This window comes from Corylus avellana, chromosome ca3, assembly GCF_901000735.1.
Source record: "Corylus avellana chromosome ca3, CavTom2PMs-1.0".
Classification (NCBI taxonomy): domain Eukaryota; kingdom Viridiplantae; phylum Streptophyta; class Magnoliopsida; order Fagales; family Betulaceae; genus Corylus; species Corylus avellana.
In genome coordinates, this window is record NC_081543.1 from 37741572 (window position 1) to 37765754 (window position 24183).

Consider the following 24183-nt stretch of genomic DNA (forward strand, 5'->3'; position numbering starts at 1 on the left):
AACCACCCCATGGGTGGTTTGGACCGGCCCGCAGGCCACCCCAAACCCCCTGGGGTGGCCGCAAGCCACCCCAAGGGTGGGCAAACCACCCCATAGGGGTTGGGTGGTGGCCCGCTGCTACCCCTGGCCACCCTTATTTTTATTTTTATTTTTTTAGATTTAATTTTTTAAATTAAATTAATAAAAAAATAATATTTTAATGGAGTAAAATGGTGCGTATTGAATTTTTTTAACGTCTGTTAAAAAATTTTAACGACAAGGATTTTATTGTCATTTCAATTGATCCAGGAACTAAATTTTGAAAAAAAAAAAAAAAAAAAAACTTAAGGATATTAAAATTTTGAAAGACTAACTCAGGGATATGTTATATATTTTCCCTTTTATTAATTCACATATAGGAAATCATCAATAAAAAATAGGAGAGCATTTATTTAAAAATTAATATTTTGTTACATTTAATTTAACGGTGATACATAATGTCACGTCATTAAAAAGTTTAAATAAAATTTTCACAATAAAATGAATATTCTTTATTCTCTAAATCCATCAATAATAGGTATAGTTTTTTTTTTGACATGTTCACACAAAAGAGGGGAGAAGGAAATCGAACTAGTGACCTGCATTTCATAAGGCGTGATCCCCAACTGATTGAACTACTCTTTGAAGATATGTATAATTTCATTTTTATTGGTAGCAAAGGAAAAATAATTGGGCTGGTGCTAGGGGTGGTTCGGCCACCCCTTTGGCTGGGCGGAGGGTTGCCTTTGAAACCTTGAGGGTTTATTTGTCACAACCTCAAACTTATGGATGAATATTAATTGGAGATTTTCATTTTTTAAATGTCATAAATTATACTTTTATTTCACAATGCCAATGTGACAGTTTCAACTAATTTTTTATTTTTTAAATGAAGAATTGTTTGGGACTGTCATATCAACATTATGATATAAACATACTATATATATCATCACTCGCATCCCCCCGCCCCCCAAAAAAAAATTGATGGTAAATTTTTGTCCTTGCTCATACACCATTTGATGTCGACATAGTAGTTTCAATTAATTCTTATGTTTTTCTTTTAATAAGGATTGATCTAAATGTTGGTTAAGACTAACACATCAATATTGTAAGATATTTATAAAATAAAAATAGAATTTATAGTATTATTCAAAATATTAAAATCTTGAGGCATGTGAAGGTGAAGGGCTAGAGTTTGGTAAGTGACGAATTAGGAGATTCATAATTGTTTTGTTAGCAAATGTGAATGATGGGTATCATAAGTAATCATATAATTATCTAATAATGTATGTACGTAACAACCTCCTCCCTCTTTCCTTTTAATTCAAAACCCAATTATGATTATGAGTGGAAAAAAGCTCTAAAAATATGAAAAAGGCTTTTTATGCGATGCTTTTGGTTTTGGATAGAGACCTATTTGATTCGTGATGACACCTATGTCGTGACAAAGACCTTTGCCCCCACAAATCTCCTTTTCTTTTACACACACACCCATACTATTATTATTTATTTATTTATTTAGGAAATGATTGTGAATGTTCTATTACTCCTTTCAAGTCACCGAGCATAAGCCCTTTATTCTCGAATTTATTACACAAATGCCATTTCTATATATTTTTATTATTATCATTGGGAAGCACTTTTAGGGAAACTTCTGGTTTATGTATTTATTTTTGGTTTTATCAACACAGAAGAATAAGTGGATTGCACGCTAAACCTTTAATAAAGATTAAAGAATACTTGTGAAGATCAGGAAAGTAAAGCACAAAGAAGGGTCAGTATGCATGCATGATGCTTAAATCATAATTTTTCTACAAGAAATAGAAGAAGGGTGTTTAGCTAAAACTGAACATATCTTTGAATTACTTAATTACTTTTTCTTCATGGAGTGTTTTTAGTGTGATGTTGGTTTAAAAATAGATTTATGGGCTAACGGATTTGATTATGTATCCCCGCTCTATTAGTTTCACATTCTTGAGCCTTTATAATAAATGGATGTCAATAATTCATATGGTAGTGACTAGGATATAGTAAATATATCCTCAGCCAGTTTAAAAGGCTTCATCGATAATAGGCTTGCCTCTCCTTCAAGAGGGGCTTATTATATGGTACACCAAACACCTTTTGATTAAGGAATTGAGGGTGAACAAAAAAAATTAGAATGGAAAAGTTTTTTTAATTCAATTTATTAAACTGATATTCGTAATAATTACATGCTCTAAAAACATATATTAATTTACTATACTGAATTAAATAATTCACTTTAACCCAAATTAACAAAAAAAAAAGAACTTGGCTTAGTGCTGTGAAAGTAACCTTTTTTTTTTGAACTGTCTATATTTAATTCAATTTTTTGCTATAAACAAAAAAGGTAAAATAAAATTTAAACCTTTAAAACAACTATAGCACATGGTATATATAATAATAATAATAATAATAATTTATTCCAAATGAATTTAAAGGGAAAGGTTTGTCCTACCAAAAGGACATACAAATACAAGTACAATAACACTACTCTTTGAAAGGTTCGAACCTGTCTTGGTTTTTAACGTTGAGAGGACTTGCACTTAAATGCAAGCTACTAAATTGTACTCCTCTGGCTTCAGCCTCAACCAAAAGCTGCTGAAAATGGTTCAAATAAGTGCACACCATCAAAGCTTATTATTAAAGCTATTGAGCTGCCAACAAGCAACTCAACTTGTTTCTTACCTAATTAAACAAGGATAAAGTTTATGTTTTATTTAAAGGTTAATTACTTTTTTTTAATACTTAGATTTTCACATTTTTTATTTTATTTTTACATAAGTTTCAATTTGTATCACAGATGATACTTAACTTATGAATAAATACTAAGTTAGTACATTCATCACTATTCCATAAGCTAAACTAACAGACTGACATGAATGTGGTTTTAGTCACCCCATGCGGCTTGTATGGGGTGGCTGAACCACTCCTAACGCCATTGGGAGTGGTTTAGCTACTTCCAATGGCTAAAAAGGAGGAGTCGAAACCACTCCAAAGGCCTTAGGGGTGGCCAAGTCACCCCCTAGAGACCATGGGGGTGGTTGAACCAACCCCAGACTGGCTGAAACAACCCCCATTGCAATCTTTTAGTTTGGTTGATAGAATAGTGGCGAAGGTTTTAAACTGGTATTTATCTATAAGTTATATACCAACTATAATACGAATTGAAACCTAGGTAGAAAAATATAAAAACGTGAAAATCTAAGTACTAAAAATAAAATCAACCATTCATTTAATTCTCACACATTTGATTAAAAATGCACGTAAAAATCAAATAAATTTTAAACATGTGCTAATTTAATAGACTAATTTTTTTTTAAAAAAAATCTTCAAACCCATTTAAAAAAAGAAAAAAAGAAAAAAAACGAAGAAGCTTAATTTGATTACCAACCCATGTAGCCCATTATGTTAAACTTAAAGTAGGCCTTTAACATAGGCTCAAGTTCCACCACGCCATGTGTTTCATCCACCATTTATGTCATGTTCTTTTTCGGGGTTGATGGGGCTCTTTAGATTGGACTGTTCAAAGTTCGATCTATGTCCCTCTATCAAACCCACCTCGACATGCGCCCCTCCACCTCGCGCTCTGGTCCCGCTCGCTTCCAACGGCTCTTGCCGCTTCTCATTCTGGCAACCCGTGACGGATCGTGACTAGCATGCGCTTGCGCGTGATTTTTTTGCACTCTGGCCATAAGCTTCCGGTGGTGTTTTGTTGGCTTTTTTCTTGGTTTTTCGATATATTTTGTGGTCTTGGCCTTTTTGGTTGATGATGTGAGTAATTTATTGACTTGTGAGTCGAGGAGGATGGATGTTGTTACCTATGTATCAGTTTGTCTGTCTGTAACAGACCTATTTTTACAACTGAAGATTAGTCATAGATTAACAGATATTGATGTCATAAATTGGTCTTGAATTTAAGATTGTTATGTATGTATCTATGATGTTATAACCTCGTAGTTTTGGTTATGATTTTTTTAGAACTTTATGCTTTAAGATCTTTTATTTAATGTGATCGAAATAATTTCTCTTAAAAAAAATAATAAAAATAAAGTAGGCATTTTAACCCAAATTGCATGCCCTACACTTCTCAATGCCGGCCTCAAAAAGTGGACATGGTCCCACAAAATTTGACTCACTCTGGTCAGTCTTGCTCAGCCGTGGGCCCTAGGCGCCATTGTTTCAAATCCGCGGACTGCTGAAGAAGAAACCGCCCTCGCCCCACAATGTTGTACAGTTGGTGACTTTGATAACCACAATCATGAGGGTTTTAGAAATCAATCTTTTATTATTCTTGGTGCTTTATTTTAATATCATATCTCATTATTTCTTTGCCAATACACTAAATGAACATATTAATATACATGTATAATATCATTTTGAGTAATGCTACTTACTTTAATTTATTTTACCATGCCACGTTATATAAAACACAAAGACGTGATAATATTCAGTAGTCATTGAATATACATTCGTATAATAATGATTTGAGAAATGTTATATATCACGTCAATATCTTACAAATATTTCCTTATACTAAAGTGCTAGGGTTTCGTAATTATTGGATTCAATGGGTACTACACCTTGCCATCTCAATATAATAAGACATTTGTGAGATATTGATATGCTATATGGTATCCTTCGTTGGTTGTATTTTGCATCAATGAAACTCTCAATCAAATGGTTTTTTATTTAAGAGATATAAATACACGATAAATTTTTTATAAAAGATTTTGATATATGACAACGAATCATTGCTTAATCCAAAATTATAATTAAATCTTAATAACGTCTTATTAATTATTCATTCTTACATTTAAATATTGGGTTGATGTAGTAGTGTTTATCAATATTTGATTTATTTATTATCATCTCAATAAAATGAGACATGATATGTAAAGTAATGCTCAAACCTATATTTTTATCTTACAATATTAAGGTGAGTTTTCAACTAATATTTAAATTAGTCATAATAAAAAAAATAGTATATTAATTAAAATTAACACTTTAATATTATAAAATAGCTGTGAAATAAAAATATTTTAAATAAGATTTATTGAATAATAACCATACACCAGTCAAAGAGTCAAACCAGCAACTCCAGTATCCACAGAAGTCACACTCTCTAGTGTCATATTCGTAAATAACGCGGGAAACACGGGGCATTTCCAGAATAGACTTTCCATACAATCAGACATAGCATAAGAGGGCCCCACGCCGTCCGTCCATTTTCCTCTGCGCGCTCTCTCCCTCTCTCTCTCTCTCTCTCTCTCTCCTTTGGTGACTTCTATCCCTCACTCTCTTTCTCTGTCTCTCACAAACACTGAGGCAAGGCTGCTTAGATCTGAAACCACAAACCCCAAAGCCCAAGCTCCAAGGACGGTCTGGGGTAAGCGTTTTCTCTCTGCTCAACTCTCAACTCTTCTTTTTGTTCCATTCTTTCGTCAATAATGTAGCCATTTCTGCGCCACTCTCAAGACTGAAATCTTATTATCTAAGTGCTGTTTGGTTTCTGGGTTATGGTTGTCTTGATCCAGAACAGGGAGAGATCTGGGTGTTCTTGGAAAAGCTCTTGTTTTGATTGTGTCAAATGTAGGATTTATAGTTAGTGGTTGATGATAAATTTCTCTCTCTCTCTCTCTCTCTCTTTTTGGGGTGGGGTGTTGAAAATGTGGGCTTTGTGTTGTAGAGGCTTGGATTTTAAGTGAATTTTTAGTGATTGTGATATATGGGTTTCTAGCTTTGCTTGAGCTTGAGATCTTGTTCTTGAAGCTTGTTTCTTGGTTGATGGGGTCTGTAGCTTTGGATTTATTGGTTTGATTTGGTTATTGAGTGGGTTCTGAGTAGATGCCACGTTTGTTTGGTTGATGAGAAAATGTGAAAGAATTTATCATTTGTGGGTTTGAGGGGATTGAACTAATGCTCTGTTTGGTTGATGGGAAAATTTTGGTAGGATACAATTGAACTTTTCGTTCTTTGGTTTGTGTCTTAATAATGAGAATCTTAAGCTATAAGTTGAAGGGGGGTTTTTGTTTTCTTGGCTCCCGAATAATGTGATGTTCAATAATCAAGATTCAGAATTTTGGTTTTGCTTTCTTTCTTCACATTCTCTTACTAATGAGATATGACTTTTATGATCTGTGATGGGAGCTTTATTTAGGCATCGAACTTCATAGGGGTTTAAGAAATGATTTTAAGAATTAGTTGGCAAATGATTTTATGATTCCTAATGTTGAACAAGTGTATTGGATGAATTGAATATCAACATTTTGTTGTGAGTCTTGTAGACTTTCTCATACTCCTTTCTTGTATCTTTCTCTAGTTACTATTATTCTTAAGCATTTCTACTGACGGGTTATCTATTTTAATGACTGATGCAGACAGGTTTGCATGAGATCCTTGTTCACTCAAGTGGTCTTTCTCGCTCGTCATTAAGGTATACAGATTTGGTTTTATGTTCCTTCTGCTTTTGTGTACTTTGGAGAAGATGTCTTGATCCTGCCAGAAAGAGCATGGAATGACTTTATATGTTCCTTATACTCTCCTTAATGCAGGTTAGGTTGTGGTGTTGACGAATGGCGGTGACTGATGCACGCAATCCCCTTCTTGGAGAATCAACATGTGGTTCTTTACTGCAGAAACTGCAGGTAAATTTATCTTTCTTATTTGGACTGCCAGCCTGGGTTTAATGCTCATATGTATGGTCTATGCATATTGTCTTCTAAATTATTGCATTATCTGCTGCAGGAAATATGGGATGAGGTTGGGGAAAGTGATGAGGAACGGGACAAGATGCTTCTTCAGTTAGAGCAGGACTGCTTGGACGTATACAAGAAGAAGGTTGAGCTGGCTGCAAAGTCCAGAGCACAGCTTCTTCAGGCCTTGTCAGATGCCAAACTTGAACTTTCCACTCTTCTATCAGCCCTTGGAGAAAAAAGTTTTATTGGAATTGTGAGCAGTTACTTAATTTATCCCTACATTGGCTAAAGTATTTTTGGAAGTGAAAGTAACTGCTATGATGATGCATTCAATATTATGTTTTAGTGTACATTGACAGATGAAGTGGTTTCCCATGGATTTCTTTGGTTTAATTACAGCCGGAGAAGACTTCAGGGACGATCAAGGAACAGCTTGCAGCCATAGCACCGGCACTTGAACAATTGTGGAAACAAAAAGAGGAGAGAGTAAAGGATTTTTCTGATGTTCAGTCACAGATTCAGAAGATTTGTGGAGAAATTGCTGGAAACTTGAACCTTAACGATCAGACAGGGACTCCTGCAGTCGATGAAGCTGATCTATCCCTGAAAAAGTTGGATGAATATCATGCCCAACTTCAAGAACTTCAAAAAGAGAAGGTAAAACTTTTATATTGATGAACAATACATCACTTAGTGACAGATTTGACCATAACATTGGCAGATACTTGCATTGGGTTTGTGATTTCTAATTGGTTATTTTATTGGGCAGAGTGAAAGGTTGCACAAGGTCCTTGAGTTTGTGAGCACTGTGCACGATCTTTGTGCTGTCCTTGGGATGGACTTCTTCAGTACTGTTACCGAGGTTCATCCAAGTTTAAATGACTCTACTAGTGTGCAATCCAAAAGTATTAGTAATGATACTCTATCTAGACTGGCTAAGACGGTCTTAGCACTAAAAGATGACAAGAAGCAGAGGCTGCACAAGGTAACTTCTTTAGTTTTTGACTTTTGGTTCCCTACATTTTTTAACCTTGGTTTACAGTATTATTGCTTGGTAATGTGCCATATGTGCTACTGGATAGAAAACTGTGTCAACTTCTCCTCTCTCTCTCTCTCTCTCTCTCTCTCTCTATATATATATATATATATATATAAACATATTATAGTACATTTTTACTCGGACATAAAAAAATTTGTTCTTGTCTATACAAATTTTGTACTTTTTCTGCATAAAAATCTGTTATGTTGCCATTTTCTATCACTGGATTCATCCCTGAGAAGTTTTTGTTGCGATTTAGAATATGTTCACATAACAATTCTGTGAAGGTTCAATTTTTTTCACATGAGACATGTAGCAGAATTCGAACATCTTCCTTCGGTTTGAGAGATAAAAACTTTGGTTTCATGCGGTTGTTTCATTGTTGCTAGACACTTCATAGGGATTTAAAACGCACACTATATCATAAGGTAAGTTGTAAATGTCATTGTATAGTCATCTAAAGTATTATTTCGTTTCATATCAATGGGAGGTGCTGGTTCTGTATGTTTATTCTGAATGAGGTGCCACATTTCAGTTTCTTTGGTGTATTTTCTTCTCTATTTCGGCCTCCTGGACTGTTTTTGTATGCTTTGCTGCTTTGAGTTTTTGCTTGTTTGTTTGCATATTCCAATAAATTGATGTAACTTTAGCATGTATCGCTACTTCACAGCTCCAAGAGTTAGCCACTCAGCTAATTGATCTGTGGAATCTGATGGATACCCCCATCGAAGAAAGGAGATTATTTGACCATGTTACTTGTAACATATCTGCTTCAGTGGATGAAGTGACTGTTCCAGGGGCTCTTGCTCTGGATCTGATTGAGCAGGTATTTAAAGTCTGCTGAGTTCACGGAACTGTGAGATTGAACAAATGATGTTGGTTCTGTTTACTTATTTTCTTGTTATTTGTTGTAAGGCTGAGGTGGAAGTTGAAAGGCTTGATCAGCTGAAGGCAAGCAGGATGAAGGAAATTGCCTTTAAGAGGCAAGCAGAGCTTGAGGAGATATTTGCCCGTGCTCATATAGAAATAGATCCAGAGGCTGCTAGGGAAAAAATTATGGCGCTTATTGACTCTGGCAATGTTGAACCAACTGAATTACTCACTGACATGGATAATCAGATAGCAAACGCAAAAGAAGAATCTCTCAGCCGAAAAGATATATTGGACAAGGTCGAGAAATGGATGTCAGCCTGTGAAGAGGAGAGTTGGCTTGACGACTACAATCGGGTGTGTATAGTCTATCAAAATGCTATGGTTTTGACCACTGTGATGAGGGAAAAAAATGGGGTCATTTTGCCATATTGTTGTCATCTCTTTCAACTCTACACCATAAGATTGAAATAAATGCCTTTTACAATTGCCCTATGGGTGCAAGGATGGAGTTTGTCATTATGACTTTGCATGTGTGCAACTAACATGAATTCACAATTAGGTTAGATGTGTTGAATTCCACATCTAAACACCCTTACCCATGTCTACCTTTCCATCCATAGTATTTAGTTGTTGAGAACACAGTGGATTAGTGAAAATAAGATGCGAAATTCATTTTATTGTTGAAGGGTTCAAAGGGGGAAAAAACTGGGAAAGAATTGACTATGATATCTTCAGTGCCCCACTCTGCAAAGTAAATAAAGACTCACATTGCATCTCTCTTTTTCTCAAATGTACTTAAAGAGCTGGATTCATCACTTCAGTTCAGAGCGTTACTCTAGTTTTTCAGATATTCTCTGGAACCCAATAGATCCATTTGATAATTGCCTGCTTTGTAACATTATGTAAACTTGTACTCCCCCATTTCCTAGTAAGGAAACACGTCCATCTAACACTGACTAGAGACCAGCAAAAGGTAATCCTGACACAAGATTATGATACAAATGGTGGCAGATATTACAGGTGTGAACTTCCATCTGAATGTTTACCTCACTGCTGACTTTGGGTGTTTTTAATCCTTGTTGAAACAGGATGAAAACAGGTACAATGCAAGCAGAGGTGCACACTTAAACCTCAAGCGTGCAGAAAAAGCCCGAATCCTGGTCAACAAAATTCCAGGTATGTGTAGAACCAGAGGACTAACATAGTCGTAGCAGCTTAGTTGAACTTGCAGTTTTTGTATTTTGCAGAAGTTGATATGCATTGCTGGATGTCTGCAACTCCATGTATCTAGGTCTTTTACTGAGCGAGCTTTAGACATTAATGTATTTAGCAATTTGTTGCTTCTTAAGGCTTCAGTATGGAGCTGGCTGCTGCTTGCATTCGTAGCCCTCATTTTACCTTAGCAGTGTGATGTCGCAAGCTTGTAGATGAGATGAATGGAGAGAGATCCCTTAATTTAGATGATGAACGGGAATTTACCATCTTCTAACCAATACTATGGAGACTAAATAAACTGTAGTGTTGATGGGTCTGACGGAAGTGAAATTATTATTTGTGGATTGCCTTAAGGTGGTAACTAGATTTTTATCTGGACTCCCAAAATATAGTAACTCCAAGAACTGTCTTCAGCCACCGATGGATGGCGTAATCTTTAACAATCTCCTAATTTGAGCTCTGCTTGAATGCATATGTGCCCTCAATTTCCAATTGATTTTTTTTTTCCTGGCTGTGCAGCACTGGTTGACACATTGGTTGCCAAAACTCGGGCATGGGAAGAAGATCGTGGCATATCATTTACTTATGACGGTGTTCCTCTTCTTGCCATGCTAGATGAATATGCCATGCTTAGGCATGAACGAGAAGATGAGAAACGGAGGATGAGGGTAAGCTTTGATTGACGGGGTGATCGAATGATTGCCGAGTACTGATCATTAGATGGGTTAAAGCATGTGCCTAAAGTTGAAAAGCATAATCCCTAACTCGAGCTTGTAGCTTGTCCTGCTGTTTCACATTTTGCTATTTGGATTATTTCTCTTTCTCTGAATGGGGTTATAACCTTTGTGCTTTGTAGGACCAGAAGAAGTACACCGAGCAGCAAAACACAGAACAAGAAACCATTTTTGGTTCAAGGCCCAGCCCTGCTCGACCTGTTGGCACAAAGAAGGTAGTGGGCCCTCGTGCCAATGGCGGTGCCAACGGAACCCCTAGCAGACGGCTATCTCTTAATGCTCATCAAAATGGGTCCAGGTCCGCAGTGAAAGATGGAAAGAGGGATAATACTAGACCAGTTGCCCCTGTGAACTATGTAGCCATATCGAAAGACGATGATGCCTCCCATGTTTCTGGTTCTGACCCGGTTCCGGCTTCACCATGATGGTGATAAGAGAGAGAGATATGTAGGTTTACATCCTCGTGATGTTACTATTGTTACTACTTCTAGTTTGTGTTGTAGGAAATATGGTCTATGAAAACAGCGAGTAAAGTTGCAGATAAAACTGTTTGTAGCGTTGTGTGTGGTACTAACATTTCCAAGTTTTTTCAATCATGTTGCTTTGCCATAGCCTATACACAACCTTCCTTGTCGCTACCTTAAGGAACTCCCATCTTGCAATAATCACAACTTTCCTAGGCCAAGGAGGAAATTATTTCACGTTTTAAGCTTTTGGAATCTGAATTGGCACAATTAGAAAGGGATCAAAGTTTGTGGTTTGGAAAAGAAATGTGATGGATGTCATGAGCATCTGGTGACTGCTAAGATTGAAGAGAGGAAGGCCTGGATTGGGATTTCTTATTAGGCTATCCGAATTTATGTAAATTTGGGCAAAACTTTCTCGCTTTGTGGGATCTTAGTAGGGGTGACCAGATTAACCGTTTTCTGTTTATCGACTGTCTACCTATTGCGACTGAACATACATTAATTGCCTATCGCCATAAGTTAGTTGGTAATTGGTTAAGGATTTTTATACCGACTTTGGTTCAGTTAATCGGTATAAATATTTTTTTATCGGTTAACCGAATTAACCGATAAGTAAACTATAACAAATAGGTTTTTTAGTCAAATGATGATTACAAGGTTTTTAGTTAGGTTTTTTTAGTAGAACATATTAGTCGGCAGATTCTATGACTAATAACAAATGTACGGTAGACTCTTATTGTGTTAATTAATGAGTTAATTTAAAATTTGTTTGGTTCAATAAGTTATTTTAGCCTAAAAAAACAAGTTGGGCTCCCAAAACAATCAATTTTGGCCCAATTAAAAAAGTCCACAATTAATCAATTAAACCGAACTGATTGATTAACCGAAATCCATTTAACCAAAACTTTCAAAATAAATTCTTATCGAAATGTAATTAATGAATTAAATGATTTAACAGACAATTTCGATAACTGAACCAAAAATGGCTCTACTAAACTGAACCGAACTGATACACAACCCTAGATCTTAGGCTTTAGCTTTTTACAAGACAATAGTGCCCTAATAGGCCCCAATCACATTTTTTTATTTGTTAATATAAGTAGCCACCAATCACTTTTAGTTGGTGAGATTTTCAAGCTCAACTCCTAAAGAATCCGAGCTCGAAGGGTTGCCCATCCACCAGCTGTCACCTTTGAGAGCAACAAAAAAGTGCCCCAAGGCGATCGAGTTGAGTCGCTTAAATAATTTTTTTTTTTTTTAAAAAAAAAATTATCTCTCTAATGACGTGGACGACTGGACGTTTAGGGGCCGTGTACGTTTTTTTCTCTAGGCTACAGAGGAGAATTAAGTAAAAATCTCCCAAAGAGAAGGGACCAAATTCCAATCTTTTCAAAATCTTCGCGTCGAAGAAATTGGACTCTGCAGACGACGTCGTATCTCAGAATCTCAACGCAAAAACATAAACCACTTTGAAATCGCGAAGAATCAAATAATCTCAACTCTCTCTGAGTCTCCGATACGATGGCGAGCGAGAACGAACCAGCGAAGCTCCTCTTGCCGTACCTCCAACGAGCCGATGAGTTGCAGAAGCACGAGCCTCTCGTTGCCTATTACTGTAAGTATCTCTAATCCTCCAGCTTTATAACCCTAATCCCTTCCATACGGCGCCGTATGATCCCTCAATCCGATACGATCTGTTGCTATTATCAGGTCGATTATATGCGATGGAGCGAGGGTTGAGGATTCCCCAGAGCGAGCGCACCAAGACTACCAATTCCCTCCTCGTTTCCCTCATGAACCAGCTCGAAAAGGTCCTCTACTTTGTTCTCCTTAATATTTTTCTTATTGGTGATTTTGATTTTGGCGAATCGGTAAAATTTTCATTTACTGTTTGGTTGCTGAGAAAAGCTAGTAAATAAGCGTGTCTCTTGGTTAATTTAGTCTAAAGCTGTATTGCACTGGTACTGAGGCTTCCGTGTGAGCGTTAATTTTCCGGTTGCCTAACCTTAATGTGCTAAAACGATTGTTGGGATCCGCTTTGCAGCTTAAACCTGAAACAATTTATGTTTCTGCTGCCTGTAACGCCCTCACATTGTTTACGGGTTTTCTTCCGTAGTAAAGTGGTCAGGTAGGTCTTAGGTTCAAGTCTTATATGTCAGGATAAGGAAGATTGATCATTTTTGAAAGCACAGAAGGGTTTCATAAGGTATGTCAATTCCTTGATAGTTTCGGTATGGAGGGTTAGAAATTTTGAACCTTTCACAGTGGAGGTAAGTAGTTTGAGGGGAACTAATAGTAACTAGAATGTCGCCTAAAGTTTGCCTTCTGCTCGTATAGTTGTCATGGTGCTCCAAGTGGTATTGAATTTTTGAGTTGTTTTTATTCACAAGTTTCCAAATTCTTATTAGTTCCAAAGGAATACGGGAATACTGTCTCATTTTGACATTGACCAATACATATTGTTGAAATCATGATTTAAAATGACTGATGGTTGTATATCTTAGACATAATGAGGTCAATTCTTTAAGATATCTTAATGATTTTTAGGAGCGGTGCTTTATGAATTTTGTATGGGTTTCATAGTAGCAATAGACTTAACTAATAGATGTTACTTGCAGAAATGGGAGGGGAATCTACTGTCAATTAGCTGTTGTAGCAAATAGATATGACTTGTTCACATGGATGTCACTTGGAAGATCTTGCAAAAATTTATATGGCTTGTGTTGTCTCTATATCTTTCACCTTATTGACGTGAACTGATAGTGGACCTTTACAGGACAAGAAATCACTGAAGTTGGGGCCTGAAGACCACTTACATCTGGAGGGATTCGCCTTAAATGTCTTTGGGAAGGCGGACAAGCAAGACCGTGCCGGACGATCAGATTTGTATGCCAAATCTTGTTTCTTATATATATGACTGTCATGTGAAAAGGCATTGGACGCCTATGCCTCTTGGCTAACCTCTTGTTGTAATCTTAGAGACTCCAATCTTTTTAGGTCTGCACCTCTGGTTGTGAGGCACTGACAGAATGTGAATTGCCTTGAAACAATTCGGTTGAGCCATCTTGTTTCTTATATATGACTGTCATGTGAAAAGGCATTGAATGCCTATGCCTCTTGACTAACCTCTAGTTGTAATCTTAGAGACTCCAATCTTTTTAGGTCTGCACCTCTGGTTGTGAGGCACTGACAGAATGTGAATTGCCTTGAAACAATTCGGTTGAGCCATCATGTTTAATAGAAAAAAACGAAAGAAAGATTGGCTTTGCCCTGTTGTGTATGACATGATGAGTTTTTAGAGTTTGTGCATGCACTTACTATTTATGGATATCTTGACTGTAGAACCACTACCTCGCAATGTTGTAATTTTGAAATTCTTGGACCTCTTTTTTTTTTTTTTTTTTTTTTTTTTTTTCCGGTTGAACTACTGCTCAATATGAACTATTTAAGCAAGAACATGACTGATGTTTCTTTAAATTTGACATCTCTTGTCCTAATTACTTGTTCGAACATATTGAACTCCTTTCTTAAAGGATAGTTATGATTTTGGATGCCATACAAGCTTGAGCATTGAAATTTGTTTTAAAATTTAATGTGAATGAGGTATGAGATGCATTAGATGGATTGCTTATTGCTTATATATGTATATATACCAAGCTTTCCACAGATTTTGTATACGTATGATGTAAAATATGTCATAATTCTCATCATGTTTTTCAAGATCCATGCTTCAAAGCAACTTATCAAAAAAAAAAAAAAAAAAAGATCTATGCTTCAAAGCCTGTCCCTGCCTTTTGGGTCGGGGATGCTTCTATGAGTTACCTTTTGAACCATGTGAAGCAAGTCAAATCATTTTTTCAAGTACAACAGGTTATGTTGACTGTCTGGTCTCTATAACTATCAATGACTCACTACTAACATGATCACGGTATGTTGGATCATGAATCCAATTCCATGTTAAGAAGCTTAAGTACCTTATATTAGTCACTGCACTGGTTAAATGGTTGTTCTTGGGTTCCATTAGTCTGTGCTTTGTTATTACAGACAAATCTGTGACTATTAAGGTATTGTTTTGAATTTGTTGTCTCCTGAACTAACACATGGGAATTATTGGGTGGTGGATCATTTCCTTGGTCATTTATCCCATGTGCAAAATGTTTTCATTTATGATATTAAGGCCTTTCATATATATTCTCTGTAATTGATCGTGACATTTTATTTCAACTTGCTACAGGAATACTGCAAAAACATTTTACGCTGCAAGCATTTTCTTTGAGATTCTTAACCAGTTTGGTGTACTTCCGCCTGATGTGAGTTTCTGATCGTGGTATTTATTGCATATTGATGCCTCATTTACCATGTAAAAAAAGCCTCTGAGTCTCAGGGAGTTGAATGATTTGGTTATTGACACATCATTTATATTGTAGTTAGTTGTGATAGAGGGAACATATGAGAGGCTTTTGTAGTTTACAAGTGATGACCCTCTTTTACAGCTTGAGGAGAAGCAGAAGTATGCAGTTTGGAAAGCAGCAGATATAAGGAAAGCTTTGAAAGAAGGAAGGAAGCCCACCCCCGGCCCACCTGCTGGTGATGATGATTTATCAGTTCCATCAAATTCAGTTACTGGTGCATATGTATGGTTCTAAACTCAGTAGATTAGTCTTCTTAAATTTATTTATTTATTTTGGGGGGGGGGCATCCATTAATATAATACTATTCCAACTTCTTTTATCCCATTATGGTTAATGAAATCATATACTGAAGGTTTTTCCATGATGGATCTCAATTACCGTGGAAAGTGTCCTTCAGTTTAAAAATCTTACTCTAAAAAAGTAGTGTTATTCCAACATTTTACCCACTGAGTTTATTAAACCTGAAATTTGATAAAGCTCGCCTCTGAAGTCCTGATTTTAATCACTCATAAATCAGAAGTTCTGGCTTTTTTAAATTAATAGTTAGACAAAATATGGTGATAAGACAGTTAGTATTTAGAGAGTTCACTGGTTTTGTGATGAATGATTTGACTGTAGAAGTATCTAATCCATACTTGCATTAGCTAAAAGTCATTTAAGTATATCGATTTCAAGAATTTTTTCCTATGTTATCCTTGCAGGAACTTGGTCCAAGTGAAACTTCAGTCACCAATCCTGGACCTGAATCTGATCTATCACCTCAGTTCCACGATAAAGTTAACAACCAGCATTCTACACATATGCCTCCATCACCTCAGGTTCATGATAAAGACAACCAGCATTTTTCAAACATTCCTCCAGCGGGTCAGTTCCATGATAAAGACAACCAGCATTTTTCAAACATTCCTCCAGCGGGTCAGTTCCATGATAAAGACAACCAGCATTTTTCAAACATTCCTCCAGCGGGTCAGTTCCATGATAAAGACAACCAGCATTTTTCAAACATTCCTCCAGCGGGTCAGTTCCATGATAAAGACAACCAGCATTTTTCAAACATTCCTCCAGCGGGTCAGTTCCCTGATAAAGACGACCAGCATTCTACATATGTTTCACCGTCACCTCCTTCTTACCCTAATTCTGGTTATCCTTCCCATGATTTTCATCCTCCTCCTGCAACAAACAGATCAGAAAGTCCTACTTACTCTCAGCCATACAACCATCAATCCTACCCACAAGAACCTCAACAACCTCAACAACATTTGCCTTCTAATTACTCTTCTCTTGAAACTTCCCCCTCTTACTCATATCCTCATTTTCAATCTTATCCCAGTTTTACAGAGAGCAGCCTCCCAGCAGTTCCATCTCAGTATCCTTCGTACTATCAGGGCTCTGATGCGTCCTACTCTCACCAATCAGCTCCTCCAGTGACAAACTATTCATCCACCGCCCCATACCGTTCTCCCAGCGCAAATGGGAGTGTTTCAGAACCGTCCCCTCCTCCTGCTCAAAAATTTCAATATGACATTAACTATCTACCAGCACCCGAGAAAATTGCCGAGGCACACAAAGCTGCAAGATTTGCAGTAGGGGCGCTGGCATTTGATGACGTGACAGTCGCCGTAGACTTCTTGAAGAAATCACTTGAATTGCTGACAAATCCATCTGCTGGTCAATGAGTTGCCAATGTCCCGCATTGATGGGAGTCTACAGGTGGTTCTATCTTTTGTTTTGTTTGTTATATTTTGAATGGTTTGATTTGTAAATGTCATCGGATCTATAAATGAAATAATTGGTTTGTTTCCCAGTCCCAAACGTGCCCTCTTAATGTAAGAAATAGTATTAATTTTCGGACCTAATGGAAAGTGGAAATCAGTTCGGATCCGTACTTGGGGCTTTTATGCATGCGACAACTGTAAGAACTCATGAAGGGCAATGTTGTGGACTGTGTCAAAAGTATTTTGTGTGCTGGTTGTCGGATAAGAACCGAAGAAAAGCAATTTGCTTCTGGGCTGTCTCAAAAAGTCTGGTGTCGGATTGTGTCAAGGAAAAAAGTTGTCATAATAGTATTGCCGCAGAGGCAATGATCTTTCAGCTGAGTCTCAAGTATTAGACACTGTGTGGATAAGAACCCAACAAATACAGTGCTTCTGGACTTGTCTCTAAAAGTCTGGTGTCGGATTGTGTCGTGGAAAAAGCGGTCAGAAGAATGATGCGGTGGAGGCTGCGATGTTGGAACTCCAGTCGTCTAGCCCCCGAGTCTTTAATAAGTTTCTGACATAAGTAAGGCAAAAAATTAAATTTTCAGTATTACTATTTTTGAGTAACTATATACAATCACATTTTTATCTTACAAATATTTTTTTTCAACGACAATGATTGTTTTAAAGATTGGTTCAAATTGTCACGTAAGCATTTTGAGATATTTGTAAAGGAAAAATGTGATTTCTAGCATTACTCTTACTAATCATTGTAATTATCCCTAACCATTTGCTATCTTCTTTTCCTGAATTACAATATCTTGTTTTGTCCTCAATATTAAAAGATTTTTTTTTCTTTCTTCGTTTTTTTGTATGAAATAACCTCGTTTGCTAAGCTATTGTTGCGTTCATCGCCGCAATTACAAGATAAAATTTGTTTCTGGTCTGAAAATGTGGATAAGCCAAGAGATCTTGTTCTCATCTATAACATAATTTGTATTATTGGTTCACCTACTTCGAGTGATAACTAAGCTATTCTTCCTATGAAATTCTCCTCTTGCAAACCCCGTCAAGTATCCTATATAGCCCCGTTGTATACGCCCTCTGTAAAAGCACTCCAAATCTTTCACTGATGATAAATGGTTAATTTCTGAGAAAAAAAAAAGGGATGAGATTAGACCTCTGTTTTTCTCTTTCTCGATCATCGATTATTGAGTTTATGAAGCCAAAGTGCTTATGGACGAAGAGCAAGAAGACGCAAGAAAAAGAGGAGCAGCAGCAGCAGCAGCTGAAAATGGTGAAGGAGCTCACTCTAGAGGAGTGTCTTAGTGCTTCACCACCAGGCTATGCTTATGAACAAAATTTCACAAATGGAGGAGGCCATGAATACCATGTTCTTAAACAGTTATTTGACAGGATTTATCCAGCTATTTCTGGAGAAGATGAAGATTACTCTTTCTCCAGGAACAGTACGGAGCGGCTATTGAAAGTTGAAGAGATTGATAGAAGAAAAATGGGTGTTTCTTCATTAAGCAGAAGCCAAAGTGTAAAGGTGAAGAAAAGTGTGAGCTTTAGACTACCTGAAGAGGCTGATATCATCAGATTCTAACTAGTTGCAAAAAAACCTTCTCTATCTTTCAGGTTTCTTAATATCTTATCAGGATTTCTCCATTTCAGTGAACTGGAGCTCTGTATGTAATGAGAGAGCTAATTAGTTTGCAGTTTCTTTTTGGTTTTAAGAAAATAAGGCAAGGACAATTACTTTAATTCAAAATAGTAAATAAGTCCAACAAAAAAGAAAAGTAAATGACAAGTAGCACCATCGACAATGATCCTATGGTTGAAGAAATATGGATGGTAATTCGTGTTTGTGTGTGTGGATTTGGGTTGTATCAAAGCATATGTATAAAACATATACGTCAACTGTAACCCGACTCATTTAATTAAATAGGTCAGAATCCACAACCTTAACTCAATAATTTTTTGTATTAAGTTCGTGTTGGGTTCACAAGCGGTGTAAAAAATTGTCAGCTCTAAATATCGCAGGTCGAGTTTGGATCGTGCTGAGACATGGGTATAAGACTCTACAAGTCATCCATAACCTAACTTATTTAATTAAATAGGTCAGATCCCACAACCATAATCCACTAAAGAGGTCAACATTAATATAATCCATTTAATTAAACGGGTCACCTCAACTCTAATTTACTAGTTTCGTGTTGAGTTCGTAATAAATTTGATGGTCGGGTCAAAAGTTGCCGACCCTTAGTTAAAGAAAAAAATGGATAATAAATGAGTACTTTTGAAAAAGGAATTCTTAGCCCCCTCTTATTGAAAAAAAGGATACAAGTAGATGGTCGGGTCAAAAGTTGCCGACCCTTAGTTAAAGAAAAAAATGGATAATAAATGAGCACTTCTGAAAAAGGAAAATTCCTAGCCCCCTCTTATTGAAAAAAAGGATTCAAGTAGAAAAAAAAATTGAATTCAAATGGCATTTCACAACTTGTCAGGTAGAGAAGGAAGCCCTTCATTAATACAGCAGAGATATAATAAAAAAGTTAGGAAGGCAGGATGGAATTATTGGTTTACTTAATTTGGATTTTCAATGGAACACAAAATCACAAGAGCCATCAAGAAGAAAAGTTATTGCAGTAACACCACAGAAACACACAAGAGAGAGAGAGAGAGAGAGAGAGAGAGAGAAGAAAGCAGGTTGAAGTAGGTTTACTAGCTTCATTTACTTAGTTTGGATTCAAGGGAACACAAAGTCACAAAAGCCATCAAGTATATAGAGGTCACTACAGTTACACCACAGAAACACACAAAAGAGAGAGAGAAAAAAGAACAAAAAAGAAAAAAAGAAAAAGAAAAGAAGGTGATCATGATCATCAAAAAGCCTTCTTCTACTCTCACTTTTGTGTGTGTGAACTCTATGCAATAGAATGACACACCCCTAAGGGAGAAAGAAAGCCTTTTCCCCTCTCATTTTCTGAAGCCCTATTTTTTTTTTTTTTTTTTTTTTAAAAAAAAACTTTGCCCTAAGCAAAAGAAAGGGATGCCACAATATGAAAGAATTGTAGTTGCTCTAGCAGCACTTTAGCATGGCTGGTGGCTCGATGCTCCACTCTCAAAAATAGTTCCTCGCTAAGCCGATCACCGATGTGTGCATCGACTAGGACACCGGACACACTCCGGCAGCTATTGGCTAGGGCTCGACCAACCTCGACTGCGTCGTCCGGCTGGTTAACCACAAGGGGGCTTCCTCCTTTAAAAACTTCTAGCTTGTTAATGGCAAATGAGCCGTCAGCTTCTACCACCTCCTTGAAGTCTTGTAGGCTTGGTGCATACACCGGAATGTTGAAGTTGTCACGTTTCTCACTGTTGATAAGGCCCTATATATAATTTAAAAATTAAATATTATTAAAAGTCACTCTTATAAAATATTAATTAAATTATTAAATTATTTATAAGTCAACAAAATTGAAGTTATAATCTAAAGCTCCTTCCATGGACAAGTACATTTGGCAGGCCTAATTGATATGTGTTATAGATCTTCTTTGTCAGATTTCTTCTGTGATTTACTGTAAAATTGGCTGACAGACACAAAAATCATCAAAACCTCATGATAATCACTGTACTCTCCTGATTAGAGCAGTTGATTAAGGGACAGGATCAAAGGTACAGGCACTCACTTTGTTTCATAGACATGTTGGTCCCGGTCCCATAATAAGTCATTAATTAATTCTCTGATCAACAATGATCCGATGGATCCAATGTCCTTATTGGATATGATGATGTTGTTGTGTTACAAACTCTCTCAAATTCCATGGTCAATTATATGGCCCCCCCCACTTGCCAACAGTAATAATTCTGCCGACATGGGTTTTCAAAAAATGGATGGCAAGATCCAGTTTTGGGAAGAGTATCGGACGGCTAGAATTAATGTGGCTTAATCATAACCAGAGGAAATTCATAACAAGGCCCTGTAAAACCAACAGCACCTAATCATTTCTCCTTTAGTATGGTGTGCACTATTCACCACCAAGCAAAGGGAGAAATGATTAGGGGCGATTCACCCCATCCATCATTTCTCCTTTTGTACGGAAAATATAATTACAGAGATTAAAAAATACAATTTTAAAAGTTAAACTGTAATTTTACTAAAAGTAAAATTCGTTAATTATTTGTGTGTATATTAGTAAGATGTTTATAGGGTATATATGATTACCTCTTGGACAAGATCATCCCAAGCATCCTGAAAGTGGGTTCCAAAGAGGAGGCCGGCCCCACCTTGGTCGGCGGGGTCCACTGAGGTTCTTCCTAAGCAGACAAGAAACATGGACCCACCTCTCTTCATCTCCTGCGATCTTGATCTCAGGAACCCTGCCAAATCAGTTTGAAACCGTTTCTTGTATGCATTTGCAGTGCTCTCACTTGCACCGTGGATGAACACCCTCCCTTTGTTGTAAGCCGTTGATCTCTTGTCTAGCACACTCTCCGGTACCTGTGTCCAACACTCAAAATAATAAAATATTTAACCGAAAAACTTAAAAACAATAATAATAATAATAATAATAATAATAATATTTAGTTATTTTTGTTACATTTAATTCTAAGCCCATAAAATTGCCCAAAAGTGTATCAGTTATTAATAGTTGAGCCGACTCAAGTAATTAATAGGCTCCTCCACTAATTGCTCACAAAAGACAAACAACTAAGTAAGTTTTACTTTCTTCTTGTTCCTTTTGTTGGTCCTCATACCTTGTAGGATGGAGCGCAGCCCTACTACTAACTCTATCACTTAAGAGTATAAATTTCTCAAAGTTTGTAATCTTTCTAGAAAGAGTAATTATAGTTCTGTCGTTAATACTGTTAACGTAATTAACAAATAACTCAAACATAAAACACTCAAAAGAGAAAAAAAAAATACATAAACATGTTTCGCTTTACTGTCACGTCAAAATACTTTTTCAAAGCGAGAACAGAAAGATAGCAAACAAACAAAATATGTTGAGACAGAATCATACCATCAACAGTCGTTTATTAAAGTTGGATGCATTTTTATTGTTTGTCTTCTTTTATTGGATCAAATTTCAGGACATGTCATTTTCTTTTTGGAAACAGCTGCTGTTGGTTTCAACGGTGAAGAAAATAATTTATTAACTTTGTTGCACCAACTTTTTGACCTTCTAAGCAGGCAGTAGATCTAACGGCTAAGATCTTCTATTTTGAGGGCTATGATGTTAGCTAGGGCTGCACATATTATCCTTTTGAAACAAATTAACTATATATATAAATAAATCAGCAGAGAATTGAATAATATTGTACGTACGTAGTATTTTACTGTACATTAATAAATGAAGTTACCTGAGATAGCCAATGGAGGGAAAATGCGGAGTGGAAGACATCAATAGACCTGGCCGGAAAAAGTCTCCGGTAGAAGGATCCGGGAACCCCAGCTGCAAAATAAGATCTGTGCTTGTTGGCTGCTAGGCACTCCTCCATGCTACCGCCGTAATTGGCTAGCGGAGGGAGGAGCTGAAAGAGGGTGTTGAAGTCATTGCTGGGGAGGTCGGAGAAGAAAGCAGAGAACTCCGGCGGCTCGTAACCCAAGGCCTCGTAGCGCTTGATCATGTGCTTGATCATCACGTCAACGATGTAGATGGTGTTGCTGCCGCATGAGCATCCGAGGTCCACCACCACAAACGGCACCTCCGGTGAGTTTAGCTGGACCCCATCAAGAGTTTCTTCAAGAAGATGAAGCATGGATCGAGCATGTAGTGCCTGCATGGACATCAACCATATCACAAAGAACATGATCAATATGCATGGAATAAAATAAGCAACATATATAGTTTTCTTTCATTAATATACAACTGAGATATCGTGTCAGTAAAAATCAGTTATGATACACAAACTATTAACTTAACTATAAATACAGGTGTTTGTGAATTGTGAAGCTTCTCAGAAAAATTCAAGACATTAAGAATGCAAAAGAAACACGACAGATTAGATTGTCGTGGAATAGTTCATTAGAAAAGCAAGATTCTTGTCTTTTTCAAGCGTCACTAAGGTAGACTTTGAACAAAGCTTCATATTATGCATAGATGATATATATATATAATCATATTTTTACAGAGTTATATATTTTCCATTTTTCTCGGATCACTAAAACCACAATCAGAGATCGGTAGATCTGTGTGTGTGTGTGTGAAAAAAAGAAATAGAAAAAGGTGTGGAAGGAGAGAAACCTGGGCTTGGGAATTGTTGGCATAACTAGCTTCTCCTTTGCCTCCTTTCATGCTAAGCATCCTCTCAAGCTTCATGTTGGAAACTACAACATTGTCTCCTTTTGGAGCCATATATGTTGGTGTTTGTGTGTGTGTGTTAGAAATCCCAAAACTTTATGGCTGTATAGTAGGGGGGTTGAAAAGGAGGCTAGCAGCAGTGGAATATATAGACAGAGATGGGGGACTAAGGTTGTGAATGTACTCTGGTTAGGATACTATAGTTAGCTATATCTTATCTAATTTAATTAATTACTTAAAAATAATTAATTAATTAATTAATAGTAATTGCATGGTTTGTACTTTGTACAGGGTTTGAGAAACTGACTCAATTGTCTTTTACGACATAAATATAAACCAAAAAAAAACAAAGTTAAAAAGAGGAACACCCATTAATATGGGCCTCACATGCATGCTTGCCAAATCAGCAGGCCCAAAATTGACGCCGGATTTTTATCGATGTTCAAATCTCCGTAAGCAACTCCATCGGACGAACCTTGCCCCCGGCCAAGGTTGTCACCCAACCCAAATCCGACAAAGTATATGTTACGTAGTATGCCCTTTTTTTTTTTTCCAGAGAATCTAGACTTTTTATATTTTAAGAAAGTCTAAAATCTTTTTTTTTAAACACAATGTTTGAAATTAATTTTCTGTTTTCTTTATTAACTAGCTTGATGTCTTTAAATAGACAATTACAATGCATAGTGAAAATAGAAAGGAAA

General features: G+C 36.7%; 3 protein-coding genes across 4 annotated transcripts; 2 read left to right on the top strand and 1 right to left on the bottom strand.

Moving 5' to 3' along the window:
• Positions 1-5283: 5283 nt before the first annotated feature.
• LOC132173906 (65-kDa microtubule-associated protein 1) lies at positions 5284-11236 on the top strand. 2 transcript variants are annotated; one of them, XM_059585575.1, is made up of 11 exons: positions 5284-5428; positions 6420-6475; positions 6594-6686; positions 6787-6990; positions 7137-7394; positions 7507-7722; positions 8447-8602; positions 8692-9003; positions 9738-9825; positions 10384-10532; positions 10721-11236. In XM_059585575.1, exons 3-11 carry the CDS (start codon positions 6615-6617, stop codon positions 11021-11023), a joined length of 1758 nt encoding a protein of 585 aa, XP_059441558.1. In that variant the 5' UTR covers positions 5284-5428; positions 6420-6475; positions 6594-6614; the 3' UTR covers positions 11024-11236. The 2 variants fall into 2 exon arrangements, with proteins under 2 accessions (XP_059441558.1, XP_059441559.1); XM_059585576.1 differs by lacking the exon at positions 5284-5428 and adding an exon at positions 5564-5631.
• Positions 11237-12458: 1222 nt separating this feature from the next.
• On the top strand, positions 12459-17360 carry LOC132175712 (protein HOMOLOG OF MAMMALIAN LYST-INTERACTING PROTEIN 5). The gene is made up of 6 exons (XM_059587734.1): positions 12459-12680; positions 12776-12876; positions 13842-13951; positions 15300-15375; positions 15559-15699; positions 16179-17360. Exons 1-6 carry the CDS (start codon positions 12587-12589, stop codon positions 17151-17153), a joined length of 1497 nt encoding a protein of 498 aa, XP_059443717.1. The 5' UTR covers positions 12459-12586; the 3' UTR covers positions 17154-17360.
• Positions 17361-19893: 2533 nt separating this feature from the next.
• LOC132175306 (indole-3-acetate O-methyltransferase 1) lies at positions 19894-23587 on the bottom strand. The gene is made up of 4 exons (XM_059587201.1): positions 23426-23587; positions 22542-22958; positions 21403-21678; positions 19894-20566 (listed from the first exon to the last, which is right to left on the bottom strand). Exons 1-4 carry the CDS (start codon positions 23534-23536, stop codon positions 20213-20215), a joined length of 1158 nt encoding a protein of 385 aa, XP_059443184.1. The 5' UTR covers positions 23537-23587; the 3' UTR covers positions 19894-20212.
• Between the last annotated feature and the right edge of the window lie 596 nt (positions 23588-24183).

Coding starts and splice junctions, on each gene's coding strand:
- LOC132175306 (XM_059587201.1), bottom strand. CDS start 23,536: ATGGCTCCAAAAGGAGACAATGTTGTAGTTTCCAACATGAAGCTTGAG. Junction 22,959..23,425: donor CCAACAATTCCCAAGCCCAG/GTTTCTCTCCTT, acceptor ATGTCCATGCAG/GCACTACATGCTCGATCCAT. Junction 21,679..22,541: donor CCCTCCATTGGCTATCTCAG/GTAACTTCATTT, acceptor TGTTGGACACAG/GTACCGGAGAGTGTGCTAGA.
- LOC132173906 (XM_059585575.1), top strand. CDS start 6,615: ATGGCGGTGACTGATGCACGCAATCCCCTTCTTGGAGAATCAACATGT. Junction 7,395..7,506: donor AAGAACTTCAAAAAGAGAAG/GTAAAACTTTTA, acceptor TTTATTGGGCAG/AGTGAAAGGTTGCACAAGGT. Junction 9,004..9,737: donor GGCTTGACGACTACAATCGG/GTGTGTATAGTC, acceptor TTGTTGAAACAG/GATGAAAACAGGTACAATGC.
- LOC132175712 (XM_059587734.1), top strand. CDS start 12,587: ATGGCGAGCGAGAACGAACCAGCGAAGCTCCTCTTGCCGTACCTCCAA. Junction 12,681..12,775: donor GCCTCTCGTTGCCTATTACT/GTAAGTATCTCT, acceptor TGCTATTATCAG/GTCGATTATATGCGATGGAG. Junction 15,700..16,178: donor ATTCAGTTACTGGTGCATAT/GTATGGTTCTAA, acceptor TTATCCTTGCAG/GAACTTGGTCCAAGTGAAAC.